The sequence below is a fragment of the Mustela erminea genome, chromosome 6, assembly GCF_009829155.1.
Source record: "Mustela erminea isolate mMusErm1 chromosome 6, mMusErm1.Pri, whole genome shotgun sequence".
In the NCBI taxonomy this organism is placed as follows: domain Eukaryota; kingdom Metazoa; phylum Chordata; class Mammalia; order Carnivora; family Mustelidae; genus Mustela; species Mustela erminea.
Genome location: NC_045619.1, coordinates 101,785,053 through 101,801,162, shown reverse-complemented (window position 1 = coordinate 101,801,162; position 16,110 = coordinate 101,785,053). Strand labels below are relative to the sequence as shown.

Sequence of the window (16,110 nt, the reverse complement as noted above, 5' to 3'; positions counted from 1 at the left end):
TCCCCTCCAGCCTCCTCTCTTGCCCTTTCTCCTTTGCTGGGTTCTTCATCCCATGCCCCCTCTCCTCTCCCTTTCAGGCACTTTTCTACCCACTCCTCTGTCTCTGGGATAGACATTAGGCCTAGTGGGGAGAGAGTGCCCCCAGAGGGCAACAGGCCAGTCACTGCCCCTGAAAACTGTCTACTTGACCTAGCACTGTGGAAACTTGCCCAGCCTGCCTCGCTCACCCATCCCCTGGCCCTGGTTCTGATTGCTGGCAGAGCCCTGTCTGGGTGAGGATTCACATTGGAACCCTTGCTGTCTTCCAGAAACATCACAAACAGATTTTACCAATAGCATCTACTCCCCACATTCTTGTCAAAAAGAGAGCTCCCCCTTTTGGGGTTTCTCCCAGGTGCCTTTCCAAGGTGATCTCATTGACCTAACAGCAACCCAACAAGTAGATACTGTGATTCCCCATTTCACAGAGGAGAAAACAGAGGTTCAGAGAGTTGAAGTAACTTGCTAAGTCACATTGCCAAGAAGTGACAGAGCTGAAATTAGTACCCGCCCAGGTTGGTTCTGAGAGCCTTTGGGTTTCCCGAAGGCCTGTGTGAGAAACTTCCCTTTTTGGTGCTATCTCTTCTGGAGAGGATATGGCATGGTGAGAGCTACCCTGGCCTCCCTCTGTCTCCAAGTTCTCCTGAAAGAATGAAGAAGGCAGGCCCGTGGTATGAAATTTAACCTCCCCTTTCCCATTTCTTCCACGGGACCCCCAGGTGGCAATCCAGTAGGGATTTCCCCCAAGCTGGTTCAGGGCTAAGAGAGAAGCATCCTGACCCTTTGGGACCCCCTTACCTTGGCCCTGGTTCTCCTGAATTTGTTTTATTTCAAGACCAATGATTGTTACTCTTCTCCGGGCTACTCACTGTGTGGAGGGACCTACAGAGGAGGGAACTCTTCCTACAGAAGAGGCAGACTTTGAGGAGAACCAGGGGAGGTCTTTTCTTCAACTTAGTTGGTGGACAAGCAGGAGTGCTGCCTTGGAGATGCTGGGTACCTCCCGGCTAAGGGAGGAGAGTCATGGCCAACTGCACCAAGGCTGAGCCATCCCACCTGGGTGAGCCACAACCTAGCTACTCCATTCTAAGGCTTTGATGGGGTGTGTTTCGGGGCTCAACACAACTGGAACCGTGAGTGAGCTGCAAGGTGCTCTGCGTAGGAACCTGGGGCCCATGGAGGGGGAAGGGGCAGGTGTGTTGGAGCGTGAGAGGGTTAGGAGTATGGAGGAAGTAGTGGAGCAGAGAGGGTGAGAGAAGTAGTTGGGAGAGGCAGCCTGGGTGAGGAGGAGACAGGAAGCCAGGGAGGATGGATGGGACAGAGCCAGGATGAGAAGGTGGGAAGCCCCAGAAAGGGGAGAGACGGTGGAAAGTACTGCAAAGAGTAGGAGTTAGGGAGCCAAATAGCTACCGTGCCTCTTCCCGGTTGTGTGACCTTCAGATTGCAGCTTCCCTAGGGTGCTTCATTTGTAAAATAGGGATAATAATTGGCCTTAACTCAGAGGCTTATGATAATCAATAACTAAATAATATATAATCAATAGTGATAAGCACCACATGGAGATCCTGGCATAGGGAGTTATTTCCAAAACTTGTTCACGCTCTTCTCCCTCCATCTAGGATGTTCTCATTTTCCTCATTTGGATTTCCCTAAACTATAAATGGGGTCACCGCAGGACACGGGGTGAGGGCTCTGGATCACCCCCACATCTTGCATCTGTCCTACTGTGCACTCGGTGTTGGAGAATGCTATGAAAACGGCAGTGGCTGGCTCCAGATGCTCTTAAGCTTTCCTAGCCTGTGGCTTGTCAGGTTCTTCAGTTCATTTCCGCTCTGCCTGCCCCATCTCCTGAATCTATTCCTGCCTCTTTGTTCTTGTGATAGAAACTCTTTGGATGCACTGATTGCGGGGAAACAGTCCACCAGAGCTTAAACCCCAGAGATTTCACACTGGAGGTGACCCATTTCCATCCACCTCCACACACCATGGTCACACCTCTCCTTGACAATTTTAACAGCAGCCTGACCAGTCTTCCTTTCCCCCTTAGACTCCTCTCCCCACTTCCCTACAGTTTACCCCACACCGTCTGTCAGAGTGAGCAAAACCTCCCTCAGGAACCTTTAGGGGCTTCCCACTGCCCACGGAATTGACTGCCAACACCTTACTCTGCATTCTTGCATCTTCTGTCTGGAATGGTAATTGTTAACTTGTTCTGTGGTCCCCCATGAGACAGTACACTACTCCACACCAAAATTCAACAGTTCATCATTCAACAGATATTTATTAAGCACTTCTTTTGTGCCAGGAGCTGTTCTAGATGCTGAAGATACATCAGAGAATCAAGCAAACAAAAATCCCTTCCCCCAGGGACCTTAGGTTCTACCTGGGGGGGGGGGGGGACAGACAGAAAACTATAAAAATTATAAAAATAAATAATTATGTAGTATGTGAGAAGATACTTTCTCTGTGAGTTTTGAAACTCATTCACATATCAGAATATAAAAATACTCAAGCAATTTTTTAAAAAACTGTCTTCAATTCAGTTTAGTTTGGATAGGGCAAAGTTCTGAGACTTTGGACTACCACCACATTTTATGCTCTCACGACATGGGTCTTGAACCTTAAGGACGAGGGAAGATGGAGCAGGTGCTAACCATTGGGCCTCTTCAAGAGCTACAGGAGGGCCTAGCCCAGGGCTCCATCTTCCCAAGAGATGGTGGAAGGTTCTACTTGAAAGTGATCAAGGAGGAATCTGGGTCAGTTCTCCGCTTTGGCCACCAGGGGTCATTTTACCTCTGTAAATCACCATCTGGAGCAATCCCTTGAAGACACACAAAAGGCTTACTCCAAACTAAAACACGCAGAGACACACACAGGAAAACCCTGACACACACACACACACACACACACACACACGCCATTGAGAGACCTAGCAACAGAAATGCATACAGGACACACGCATGGCTGCAACTTCCTCACTTATGCAGTCTCAACTCCGCAACCCCTCCCAGCCCTACTCCAAGTAAAGAGGGAAGAAGGAAACAGTAGGTGGTCCATTCATCAGTCTTCCATTTCCTTGCCCCAGCTTGCTAAGAACAGACACCTTATTCCTGTCCTCCGTTGCACTCTTATGTCCCTGGAAACTTCTTTCCTGGCTGTGGCAACAGTTCCCTTTTCCCTTCCCCAGGGAAAGAGAAGCCCCACCCCTCCTCCGAGTGTTTGTGTGACTAGTTCACCCCCACCTCAGAGCTGCCCCACCCGCACCAGGAAGCCAAAGTAATGTTGCACTGGGTGTGCAGCTCCAATCTACCCCTGCAAACCCTCAAGCCTTTGGGACTAGAATTAGCAATTGATTTGTGGAGCGTTTCTCTGTTCCTGCAGTAATAAAAAACAATGTATACATATGCCCTGGGAAGACGTTACACATGAACTCTAATACTGATTCTTAGATGTCCACAAGGTCAAAGTTATTTTTGGAATATTACTCCCACCAATGTTGTTTGTCCTTTGCAATCTCCTTGTTCACAGGTATACCGTGGAGTTTTCCAGAGGCTTCGTGAAGTGTGATGACATTATTGCTCTCAAAGCTAATGGAATGTGTGCTTGTGTGTTACATTGTTAGGACTTAACGAGTTTTAATTTCTAATACGGTTAAATATCAAAAGGTAAGGTATAAGCAAAGGCTTTTTGGAGTCCTCGATTGTTAAGAGTTGTAAAAGGGTCTGAGAGCAAAGTTGGGGAGAACTGTTAATTTCGTACAAAAAATTTTCTCCCTTATTCTAGATGAAGGGCCAGAGGCAGAGAGAGAGAATTTAGGACCTAGAATGGAGGAGGTCTGGAAAGTGGGGCGGGGTGGAAGGAGAAAGGACACCTAGAAAGGCCTACAGAGACCAGCATCTGGGGGGAAAACATCCTCTAACTCACAGTTTTGTCCTGCCCCCAACCACTCCATGCTGGGTGTCAGGTCTAAATTGTTACAAGTTACTAACCAAGAATGAAACAGATTCTGTCAGTGTCTCATGGCTTCACGCTGGGCAGGGCAAGGCCAAGTGGAAATGAGAGTGGGTAGCATCGGAGGCACTGAGACTGCTGTGGTTGGTCTAAATCCAGGACACTCATTTTCTGCTCCATCTACCAGCCTTCCATAGTGTTTCATGCCCACACACTAAGGGCATGTCATCCAGTCGTCTGCCTATGCAATGAGGGAGCTCACAGCGTCACTCCCTCCTCACTGGGCCAGGGATTCGCCCCACGCTCACCATCACCACCAAAGCAAAGAAGGCATTTCCACCAGCACTCTTCTTCCTTCCCTGTGCCCCAGGCTGGCCACACTTTGTTTGTTCTCTTGTGCATTTACGGGCAGGAGTTGCCGCCCAGAAGTCCAAGTGCCCGATCCACTTCCCTCATGTACAATACCCTGCGAGCGTGCGCGTGTGAGCGGAGCGGAGGGCCTGGGAGGTGGGGGTGACTGCGCAACCGTACGCAGTGCATTCACAGGATCGAGTCCTCGCGGCGCTGGGTCAAGGGCGTCCCGAAGCTGGAAGGCTGGAGCAGCTTTTGGTTGGCGGTAGCCGGACCGGTGATGAGGGTGCCCTCGGTGGACCGTTCGGCGTGCGCTCCCTGAGCCCCGTTGGTGGCCAAGGTCCTGGCGCGGAGCGGAGTGCCCAGGCCGCGCAGGGTGTTGCGGAAACCCTCGGCGCTGAAGTAGTACACGAGCGGGTCCAGTACGCAGTTGGAGCCGGCCAACAGCACCATGACCATGAGCGCCTGGCGCACCCGGTCGCGCACCTCGCTGCCGGCCGCCACCACGTTGCCCCGCAGCAGCCCGTAGACCGCCAGCGTGGCGTTGTAGGGCACGAAGCACAGCAGGAAGATGACGAGGTTGGCCAGCAGGAGGCGCACGGTCTTCTGCCCCCGCCGGCTCCGCGTGCTGTCCGGCCGCGCCAGGGTCCAGAAGACCCGGCCCGACGAGTAGAGCATGGCCGCCAGGGGCAGCAGGAAGCCCAGCGCCTCGGCCAGCAGCAGGAGCCACAGTAGCCTGTTCTGCCACATGTCGCCGAAGCTCTCGAAGCACAGGTGCACCTGGCCGCCGTTGTAGCTGCAGGGCGAGGGCCGGTGCACCAGGCCGGCTGGCACGGCGAACACGGCGATGAGCGCCCACACGCCCAGGCACAACAGCCGCGCCACGCGGGGCCGCCGCAGGTGCCGCAGCCGCAGCGGGTGCACGATGGCCACGTAGCGGTCCACGTTGATGAGAGTCAAGAAGATGCAGCTGCCGTACATGTTCGTCTGGAAGATGGCGCCCGCCGTCTGGCACAGGAGGTTAGAGAAGGGCCAGTAATGCAGGGCGTAGTAGGAGATGCGCAGGGGCAGCGAGAGGGTGAAGAGCAGGTCGCTGGCTGCCAGGTTGCACATGTATACGCTCACCACGGAGTGCATGCGCAGCACGCGCAGGAAGACCCAGAGGGCCAGCGCGTTGAGGGGAAGCCCTGCGGCCAGCACCAGGCTGTAGACCACCATGTGCAGGTAGTGGGTGTTCCGGTAGTCAGGGCACTGGGAAGCAAGGCTGGAGTTGTTGGCGGAGTTGTGCTGCATGGTACCACAGTGTGAGAGGAGCTAGGCTGGGGACATCATTGGGCACGCTAGGGTCCTGGCCTCGTGTTCGTCCCCAGAGTGGGGCCTGGAGGCTGCGCAGGGACCGTCCTGGGGCAGGCAGGACATGGGAATGTGGACTATGGCTGCGAGGCAGATGGCTGTCGGGGGGTTGGACACTTTGGGTCACTGCTTCATCAGCAGTGGAGACCTGGAATAGGAAGGCAAGCCAAAGTCAAGATTATGCAAGGACAGCGTAGGAGTCCCAAATGTTTATCTAGCTAACCTGGCTGGCCTCTTGAGTCTTTTCTCAGCCTCGGATCTTTCCCCAACTTTCTGTCAGGCCACAATAGCTTTCCACAGTAAGGCTATATAGCACAGTGTTAAAAGCCCAGGCTCTGGGGTCAGACTGCCTGGGTTTAAATCCTGGTTCTGCCAACTTGCCTATCTAGGCCCTCCGAAAATTGACTTAATCTCTCTGAGCCTCATTTTCCTTACCTGGAGAAAAAGGTGGTGGTGGTGGGCATCTCCCACTTCATGAGGTTATTAGATTAAACGAGAAATGTGTTAAGTACACAGGTTCTACTAATAATCTCTCTCCCTTTCTTCTTTTCTCTTGCAGATGTTTACTGAGCTTTAGAAGGTTCCAGGCATGTTCACAGCCCTGAACAAAACAAAGGCCTTGACCCCAGCTCCTTTACTTCCACCGAAGGGGGACAGATAATAAAGTGCAAGTAAAGAGGTCCTATGTCAGATAGTAAGAAATATGATGGAGTACTGCTCCTGGAACTCCCCAGGTCTGCTGGCTCCCCGTTATCTAAAGAATAAAGTTCAAATTCCCCAGGACAGTACAAAATCCAGGCCTCATTCATCACATCCATGATTGCTCTTGTGTGGGCTGGATTTGTGGTCAGAACAACCCGGGTTCGACTGGATTGTTTGACCGCTCTCTCAGTTTCTTTGTCTGTAAAGTGGGGACAATAACATAATGGGCTCTTATGGGCTGATCACACACCAGCACACTCTTGGTGTGGAGTGAACTTCAGTGGGCTGAACTTTTCCAGGTGCTTCCCTGGAGGATCTGACTAGGGAGCTTCCTGGCTGGGATTCTCTGATGGAGGGAGAAGGGGTTTTTTAAGTGAGGGCTCAGAGGGGACCCTAAGTCCAGAAAGTGTGGCAATGAGGCAAGGAGTTACCAAGGGCACTGCCAAGGCCACTGGAGAGAGCAGCCCACAGCAGCCACAGTGCTCAGGCAAACCCTGGCGGACAAAAGATATGGCCAGGAGGTAGATGAGCCAGAGGATAGGACACGGTCTCAGAATCCCACCCTCCTTAATGCCCTAATGCCACAGAAGCTACTCTTCCATCTTAACCCCCAAATTCCATCTTTTGTGTGTGGTGGTGGGGGGGAATGGGTAAAATATACACAACTTAAAAAATTTACGGTTTTAACCATCTTTAAGTATATAATTCAGTGACATTAAGTACACTCCCAATGTTGTGACCATCACTACTATTTCCAGAACTCTTCATCATCCCAAACAACTCTATACGTGCCAAACACTAACTGCCCATTCCCTCCCTGCACTCCCTCCAGCTCCTGGAAAACTCTATTCTACTTTTTGTCTCCAGGAATTTGCCTATTCTATTTGAATTAGTGTTTTTATTTTCTTTGGGTAAATACCCAGTAGTGCAATTACTGGATCATATGGTAATTTTATTTTTAATTACTTGAGGAAACTCCATACTGTTTCCCATAGTGGCAGCACCAATTTACATTCCCACCAATGGTCCACAAGGCTTCCCTTTTCTCCATGTTCTCAACAGTCTTTGTTATTTGTCTTTTCTTTTAGAGGAGGAGAAGGGCAAAGTGAGAGGGAGAGAGAGAACCTTAAGCAAACTCCACACCCAGCGTGGATCCCAACATGGGGCTCCATACCACAACCCAGAGATCATGACCTGAGCCGAAATCAAGAGTCAGAGACTCAACAGACTGAGGCACCCAGGTGCCCCATCATCCTGGTTTTGATTTGCGTTTCCCTGATGATGAGTGACGTTGAGCATCTTTGTCTGCTGGCTATCTGTATGTCATCTTTGGAGAAATGTCTATTCAGGTCCTCTGCCCATTTTTTAAATTAGATTACTTGTATTTTTTTTTTAAAGATTTTATTTGACAGAGAGAGAGAGAGATCACAAGCAAGCAGAGAGGCAGGCAGAGAGAGAGGGGGAAGCAGGCTCCCCACCAAGCACAGAGCCCGATGTGGGGCTCGATCCCAGGACTCTGAGATCATGACCCGAGCCGAAGGCAGAGGCTTAACCCCCTGAGCCACCCAGGCGCCCCAGATTACTTGTATTTTTTTGGTGTTGAGCTGTGCAAGTTGAATTTGCCTATCCCAGACACCTCATCTGAGTGGAACCATATAATATCTGTCCTTTTGTGTCTGGCTTCTTTCACTTAACATAAAATTGTCAAGGTCCATCCATGTTTTAGTATGTATCAGAATTGTAATCTTTTTTAATAGCTGAATTATATATATTTATATATATATACACACACACACACATATATTTTTTTAAATATTTTGACAGAAAGATAGACGAGAGAGAATATACAAGCAGAGGGAGTGGGAGAGGGAGAAGCAGGTGAACGGGAAGCCTGACGTGGTGCTCGATCCCAGGACCCTGGGATCACGACCTGAGCTGAATGCAGATGCTTAACAACTGAGCCACCCAGGCGCCCCTGAATAATGTATATATATATTTTTTTTTGTTTTTTTGTTTTTGTTTTTGTTTTTGTTTTGTTTATCCAACTGTCAATGGTTACTTGGGTTTTTCCACCTTTTGCCTATTGTGAATAATGCTATGAATGTGACGTCCAAATGCCATCTGAGGGAACAAAGTTGTTCAGCGACCCTGAGCAATTATCCCGATACTGGATTTATTCCTCTTGAAAGGAATTTTTAAAAAAGATTTTTTTTTAAGATTGCTTTATTTACGAGAGAGAGAGAGCATGCGTGTGTGAGCATGAGTGGGGAGTGGGGCGAGGGAGAGGATCCCCAGCAGACTCCCACTGAGCACAGAGCCAGAAGTGGGGCTCATCGCAGGGCTTGATTCCAGGACCTGCAATATCATGACCTGAGCCAAAATCATGAGCCAGAACCAGATGCTTAACCGACTGAGGCACCCAGGGACCCCTTAAGATTTTATTTTTAAGTAGTCGCTACACTGAACGTGGAGCTTGAACTCATATAACTCTGAGATCCAGAGTTGCACGCCTCACCGACAGCCCACCAGGTGCCCAGGAACTGCTTAAAATCTTACCAAGCTGTAAACCTGACTCTAAAGTCTTCCTGTGGGTTTTTGTTGTTGTTCATTTGTTCTCCCTCAAACCATGACTACCAGCAGTTTAAGCCTTGTAAGAGGTTTAGGAGAACAGTTAGAGGAAATAAACACTTCTTCTGCAAAATACCAATTTCACCAACAAAAATCATTTTAAATGGGGCTGAAACCCACTGAAAAGCGAATAAAACCAGACTCTTTCCCTGACACATGCCCCACCTCCCAAGCTTCTTTGCTCCAGCCATGTCACACTAAAAACAGTTTTGCACAGGTCTTAATGTTTTCAGGACTCTGCTCTTGCACGTGCAGTGCAGGCTTTTTTTTTTTTCCTTAAGATTTTATTGATTTATTTGACAGAGATACAGGGAGCACAAGTAGGCACAGTGGCATGCAGAGGGAGAGGAGGGAACAGGCTTTCCCACTGAGCAGAGTGTCCTGTGAGGGACTCAATCCCAGGACCCTGGGATCATGCATGACCTGAGCTGAAGGCAGCCGCTTAACTGACTGAGCCACCCAGATGCCCCAGTGTGGGCTCTTCTGCTTAGAATGCCCTGCCTCCCCCTCACCAACAGACAAAGTCAGTCATTTCTTAGGACTCTGTGAAGCCTCACCTGCCTCCCTCCCTCCCTCCCGGCAAGGCAGATGTCATTCCCCTTTGTACACTGTTCACCAGGAGTGTCCCACCTGTCTTGTAATTAGCTGTGCTTAGCCTGCCCCTCCCCTTAGACTGTGAGCTCCTCGAGGGAGGGTCTGTGGACCGTGACTGAGTCATCTTGGTCTCCCCAGCCACTATGTCCATAAATGTTGAGGGAAAAATATTAGTGATGATTTACTGGCCACTCATCCCGTCCCAGGCTATTTTTACATGCGTGGTCTTTAACCTTCCAGAAGGCCTTTGAGATAGGTGTTCAGCCTCGTTTTTGCAGGAAACAGAAGCTCTAGAGTTCCATCAGCATTCACACTCAGAATTCACACTCAGCTCCCAGCTGCCCCAGGGCTGTTTGCAGCAAAAGTGGATGGTGGGATATGAGGGCGCATGCAGCCCAGAGCACCTGGTCCCTTACAGCTGCCTGTAAGAAATCTCAGCCCACAGATAAAGTTACATCTTTATTTGCCCAGTTGAAATAGACACTTTTTTTTTTTTTTAAGATTTATCCATTCATTTGACAGACAGAGATCACAAGTAGGCAGAGAGTCAGGCAGAGAGAGAGAGGAGGAAGCAGGCTCCCCGTTGAGCAGAGAGCCCTACGCGGGGCTAGATCCCAGGACCCTGAGACCTCCACCTGAGCCGAAGGCAGAGGCCCTAACCCACCGAGCCACCCAGGCGCCCCAAAATAGACACTTTTTAACAGCCCACCATTTCTCATTGGTAACACAGACTCCTCTTGCTGTCTCACTCTCTCTCTCTCTCTCACACACACACACACACACACACAGGAGTGCCCCTCCTTACCATGTCTGCTTACCTACTTAAGCACATTATTGGTTCACAGCTTTGAACTTCTCAGATTGTTTCCTGTGTGTTTATTTGCTTCCATCATCCCCGGCTAGATGGTAAGCTCATGGGTTGGGACCCCCCTCATCCATGGCTTTCCTCCCAAGCTCACACTTGGGACTCACACTTCAGTCTCTGTGCTTAGCAGGCCCATGTGACATTCACTGACTACCTGGAAGGAAATCTGTCCCCTCCCTGCCATGTTCACACACCCTGTAATCTTGCTATAATCTCTCTTGTGTTGGTCCGCCAGCCGCTTCTTATCTCACTCCTATATTGCCCAAGTATATAACTCATCTAGTAGAAGACTCCGCCTCCTAAAAGGCCTGTTTGGAAACAGCCTGCATTATATTTTCAAAAACAATTTACACTGTCACTACAGTCACACTGGATCATTCTTAACCATTACCTGGAGAATCAATAGCTTCTTACACACACTAGACAATGAATGAGTGAATGAATAATTGTTTACCAAGAATCCCAAGTATTTCTGACAACAAAGTTACAATGTTCAAGAGACCGAAAAGTATTAGATGAGCTTCTAGTTAAAGGGAAAGGCCTTTTGTAAAGCAGATGGCGATGCTTTTGTTACTGGACTCCAAAGTGGAGAAATCCTTTTTGTGGAAAAGTCATTGTTTTCTGATAGATACACAAGGGCCTGAACTGGGCATCGAGGACTGCCAGGGCCCTGCCCTGGTCCCCACCCCATCTGCCTGCTTCCCTGGGGCTCCTGTCAGTGGAGCTGCGTGGGCACGGTGCCAGGCCAGATGGCAAAGATGGGGAAAACTGCCCAAAAGGAGGCAAACAGGAAGTGGAAGGAGGGCTCTAGCTGGGGGGTCGGGGGGCAGCCCAGGATCTCACCCCAATCCTGCCTTGAGAAAGAGGTCAGGTTGTAGAAGAGATGGAGGAACCAAAGAAACAGCAACTGTCCCAGAAAGGATCAAACACTGGGGCTTTGTGTCCCCAGCGAGGAGGGGGGACCTGGAGGCCCACATCATCTTAATAACCTCCAGGCGCACAGATGTGGTTACGAGCACAGCACCACATGCAGATGTGCGTGCGAAGTCACATAGACATGCACACAAGATCCCCGGTATGTGCACTCACCCGCTAACACACAAGTAGGTGCATGCACAGAGGCACGGACAACTAGGCCAGAGGAGGAAGAGCGGACACAGCCCTTGCCTTAGGGACAGTATTCTTACCCAGAGAGACAGAGCGCATCAGGCAGCCTCAGGAGCCATCCCCATAACAGATCCCCGCGCCAAGACACTGAAGGGCTGAGGAAACACCCTGGGGACTGCCCAGGGCACACCACCCACCCTCCACACCACTCACACACCAGAGCCAGGACAGCCACCTTCCTCCTCGCCTGGTCTCTTTCAGGTCTCTTTCAGCTTCCTGGGTGCACATCAGAGGGCCAGGTTCCTGATGGCCTCAGGCCTCTTGAACCTGTCCCACTGCCCTCTGAGCTGGGCTGGGCGCTGCTCTTTGCTGAGATAAGCCAGAGGGGCAGAGCTATTTTCTGCCAGGCAGGAAGTGAGAATTGAGTAAAAATGTGCAGGAGGCTAGGTCATGCTCATCCCTCCCTCTCCTCCACACAACCTGCCTGTGCTATCCACCCTTCTGGCGGCTGACCAGCCATGGGGCTGAAGAGAAGGGAATAGGTGATTCCGGACAACGGTGGAGGCAGGGTGGGGAAAGAAATAACTCTTCTCTGTCCAGCTCCCTCCTGTTCACCACACTCTCCATGTGCACCCGCCGCCCCGCGCCCCTCCTGCACACCCGCCAAATGCCTTGCTCTGTCTCCTCTCTTTAGTCATTCACGTCCTCTAGGAGTTTGAAAAGGAACCTCAGATCTCATCCTCCTTGCCCAGGAAGATGCATTCTAGAATAGCCCCAAACCTCATTTTTTTTTAGTAAAGATTTTTATTTGAGAGAGAGAGATCACAAGTAGGCAATAGGCAGACAGAGAGAGAGGGGGAAGCAGGCTCCCCACTAAGCAGAGAGCCCAATGCAGGACTGGATCCCAGGACCCTGAGATCATGACCTGAGCAGAAGGCAGAGGCTCAACCCACTGAGCCACCCAGATGCCCCCCAAACCTCATTTTAGATTCCAGAGGCCACAGCTGAGAGTCCCTGTGCGCTCTACCCACCCCCCTTTAGCTAAGCCCACCTCCACAGCTGTGAGCCGGCAATACTGGTAGGATGTCCCCTTTACCCACAGACAGGCTTAATTCTAAATTATACTTTTTTAAAAAAAAAGATTTATTTGTGAGAGCAAGAGCGTGAGCGCACATGCATGAGCAGGCGGAGGGGCTGAAGGAGAGGGAGAAGCAGGCTCCCCGCTGAGCAGGGAGCCCCATGTGGGTCTTGGTTCCAGGACCCTGAGATCATGACTTGAGCCAAAGGCAGACACTTGACTGAGCCACCCAGGCGCCCCTAATTTATACGTCTGTTATATGTGTATGTTCAGACTCCCCAAACAGATCCCAGCCAGGCTGAAGCCTCCAGCAGAAGCTTACCAAAGTTTGAAGGCTTTGTGAACAGCTCTGTCCTAGAGCTGTTCTGAGGACACAGATGAACCCCGCTCGTTTGAGGGGCCTGTGGCGTGGAGATAGTACAATGACACCAAGGTGAGTGGATGGCCTCTTCCTTCCCCCGGGGATGGGGGGGGTGGCCACAGTCTTCCCAAGGAGAGAAGCCTCTGGCACAGTCTCCCCAGGGCTGTTGTGTTCTCTCTCCATGGCCCCTCTTCCTGTTTCAGGCCTGCTCTGCTGTCTCCAGCCAAAATTCCTGCTCTGGCCTTTCCCCACCTGACCCCACCTCAGCCTGTCACTTCCTGCACCATCCAGTATCCTCCTCAGCCACGTCTTCTCCCTCTGGATATTCTGACCTCACCTCTCTCATTTTTTCTGGGCCAAAGCAGAAAGCAAAGGTGGCCTACAGCTCAGGAGCTGGTATGCCATGTCTGTGGATGTCACCGCACCACCCGCACATCTCCCTCCACCCTGCTTTCAAGAGCTGGAAAAACAGGAAATAAAGTCACCATCCAGAGAAGTCGCTGGGACCAGATCAGCCCGCTGCCACAGCCCTGTGCCCTGAGTTGTCCCTGCGCATCTTACTCTTGGCTCTGGGGCCTGGTTGGGTCCTGCCCCCACCAACAGAAAGCCTGAGCCTTTTGACCTCTTTGACCTTGTCCTGAACTTGGGCGGCACTTTTCTGGAGCTTCTGGCTTTGCCCTCCACTTTTCCGCTGCCTCCTTCCCATGGCACACCCCCCACCCCCGCTCCCGGCCACAAACACACACACAAGGTGTCTATTTTGCTGGGGTGTACTCTGCAGGGAGCAAGCTGGGGAGAGCCAACATCATCAGGCAGAGACACGAGGAGCTGGGCTCTAGAGTCTCTGAGTGGCCAGGAGGGAAGTCTCACAAGTGCAGGCAAGTTCCTATTTTTCCCTCAATCCTTGCCTCCATCTCCCCCTGGGGCTACAACTTTCTCACCCTAAAAGGAGCCGAAGATACAACCTGGTGGGAGTGATCCTTCTTGTCATGGGGGCTCCCCTAAATAGAGGTAACAGGTAAGCAGCTGCCCTCAGTAGTGGGATCCGGTTACTATAAGGCCTTGCTGACCCTCACCTGTGCTCAGTATCTGAAATTCCATCCCCTTCGTGCCACTCATGAGCCATATTCTATCACAGTCATAGGGACATTAGAGAGCATCTTGTCTAATCTCGTACAGAAGATGGACGCACTGGGTTGAAGTGGTGTTTCTCAAAAATCCCATTAAGATACACCTTGGTTGGGGCACCTGGGTGGCTCAGTGACCTCTGCCTTCGGCTCAGGTCATGATCCTGGGGTCCTGGGATCAAGCCCTGCATTGGGCTCTCTGCTCAGCAGGGAGCCTGCTTCCCTTCCTCTCTCTCTGCCTGCCTCTCTACTTGTGATCTCTGTTTGTCAAATAAATAATCTTTTTTAAAAAAGAGTTTCTTTAAGATACACCTTGGTTAGCTGGGAAGGATAGCTACAAGAACACATCTGTGCCAGTAATACCATTAGTGGAGTTTAATCAGATGAGTTCATTGTCATCTAGCAGAGGGTTTGGCCTGGGGGGAGGGGGAAAGGGTCTGGGAGAGTGGGACAGGGCTAGACACCACCCCCAGAGAGCCCTCCTCAGTGGGCTGTGGGAAGCCCAGGGTTCAGCATAACAGTGGGGGCCTTGGGGGGGGGAGGGGAAGACATATCTGCCCAAGATTCTCCAGTGTGGGGGCCTCGGGCTTCAGAGGGGCACTCCTCGATGTGCCTAGTGTGGTGGCCGACTCCCCGGGCTCGCTCTGGAAAAGACTGCAGGAGGCAGCCCCATTTACCTTTTCACTCTATTCAGAAAAATTTTCCAGGTCCCATGGTCCTCCTCATCTCTAGCCCCACGCATGAACCCCACTCTAAAGGAGGGACTTGTGCCCCCTGCAAAGTTCAGCCCCACCGGTGACAGCCCCATACCTGTGTTCCCTGTTGCTTCCGCTGCCTGCTCTGGGCTGGGCTGGCAGGACCTGCTCCTGAGATGGGTGGGGACACATTCTCCCGGCAGATCTCCACGTTTCCCAGCTCCCTGCACTCAGTCAACCCCACACAGGCAGGGAGAGAGAGAGGAAGCAGTGCCCTCCGTGGCCTTTGCAGCCCGTCAGCGAAGAAAACCCGGCAGAGAGTGGCACTTAGTCCAGCCCCAACTCTTGCCTACTAATGGCTCCCCCCACCCATTGCTCACACACTCCCTAGCTTCCGGGAAGCCCAACTGGCACACCCACCCACGGGGATGGATGACTAACCACCCACTCTGAGCTGTACTTACACCAGTTCCCCCTGGTGCCTCTTTCTTTTTTGGGTTCCAGCAGGTGGTTTCGCTCTTGCCATTCATGGTCACCCAGGGCCATTCCTCCCTGCTTCTGTCCAGCTCCCCTAAGGAGTTCCTTCTTCTGGGGAATGGGAGACTCGGATGGCAGCGCCTTTTTCTGTGCCCTCTGGCTGAGCCCCTGACCTCCTGTATCAACAAGGCTAGGCATGTTGGCCATGCCCAGTACACAAAAACAACTTAAAAGGTTTTGACTGTATGTGAAAAAGGATATTGTGGTTGAGTCAGTCTGAGAAACTCTAAGCTGAACAGGTTTCTCTATGACAGGGCTTCTCATGGTCTTTACCATGCCATGAGAAGACTGATCAGGTGTTCATAACTGAAGCTGGGTGAAGGGTTCATGGGGTGTGTCATTCTATTTTTGTGCATATTTGAACTTTTCCATAAAAAAATGTTTGTTTTTTTTTAATGTTGTTAAACACCATGCACCTGTAGGAGGAGAGACTGTAGAGTTTCCCAAACACGTGCATCCTTGAACACATTTTGGGAGGTCCCAGGTTCTTAAAGGTCAATGCTGGAGTCACACCTCAATGTATGTTGTCACCTCAATGTTCAGATCATCTGGCCCATCAATGAAGGTCAAATCAAGGGTTTTCTGAGATCCAGGTCCCAGCTCTCTCCTCCCTCCTGATGAAGGGCAAGTTCCACCTTACTTCCCTGGGCTTATTCCCCGCACCCCTGGAACAGGACCTCAGTAAGGCTCCGGCCTTTACCCTCCAGAAGGACCATCTTATA

General features: G+C 51.2%; 1 protein-coding gene across 5 annotated transcripts; it reads right to left on the bottom strand.

Annotated features, from left to right (window-relative positions):
- Positions 1–2,300: 2,300 nt before the first annotated feature.
- LPAR5 (lysophosphatidic acid receptor 5) lies at positions 2,301–15,559 on the bottom strand. 5 transcript variants are annotated; one of them, XM_032348976.1, is made up of 2 exons: positions 15,316–15,559; positions 2,301–5,842 (listed from the first exon to the last, which is right to left on the bottom strand). In XM_032348976.1, exon 2 carries the CDS (start codon positions 5,632–5,634, stop codon positions 4,531–4,533), a length of 1,104 nt encoding a protein of 367 aa, XP_032204867.1. In that variant the 5' UTR covers positions 5,635–5,842; positions 15,316–15,559; the 3' UTR covers positions 2,301–4,530. The 5 variants fall into 5 exon arrangements, with proteins under 5 accessions (XP_032204867.1, XP_032204866.1, XP_032204870.1 ...); XM_032348975.1 differs by lacking the exon at positions 15,316–15,559 and adding an exon at positions 14,967–15,280; XM_032348979.1 differs by lacking the exon at positions 15,316–15,559 and adding an exon at positions 12,991–14,317.
- Positions 15,560–16,110: the final 551 nt, after the last annotated feature.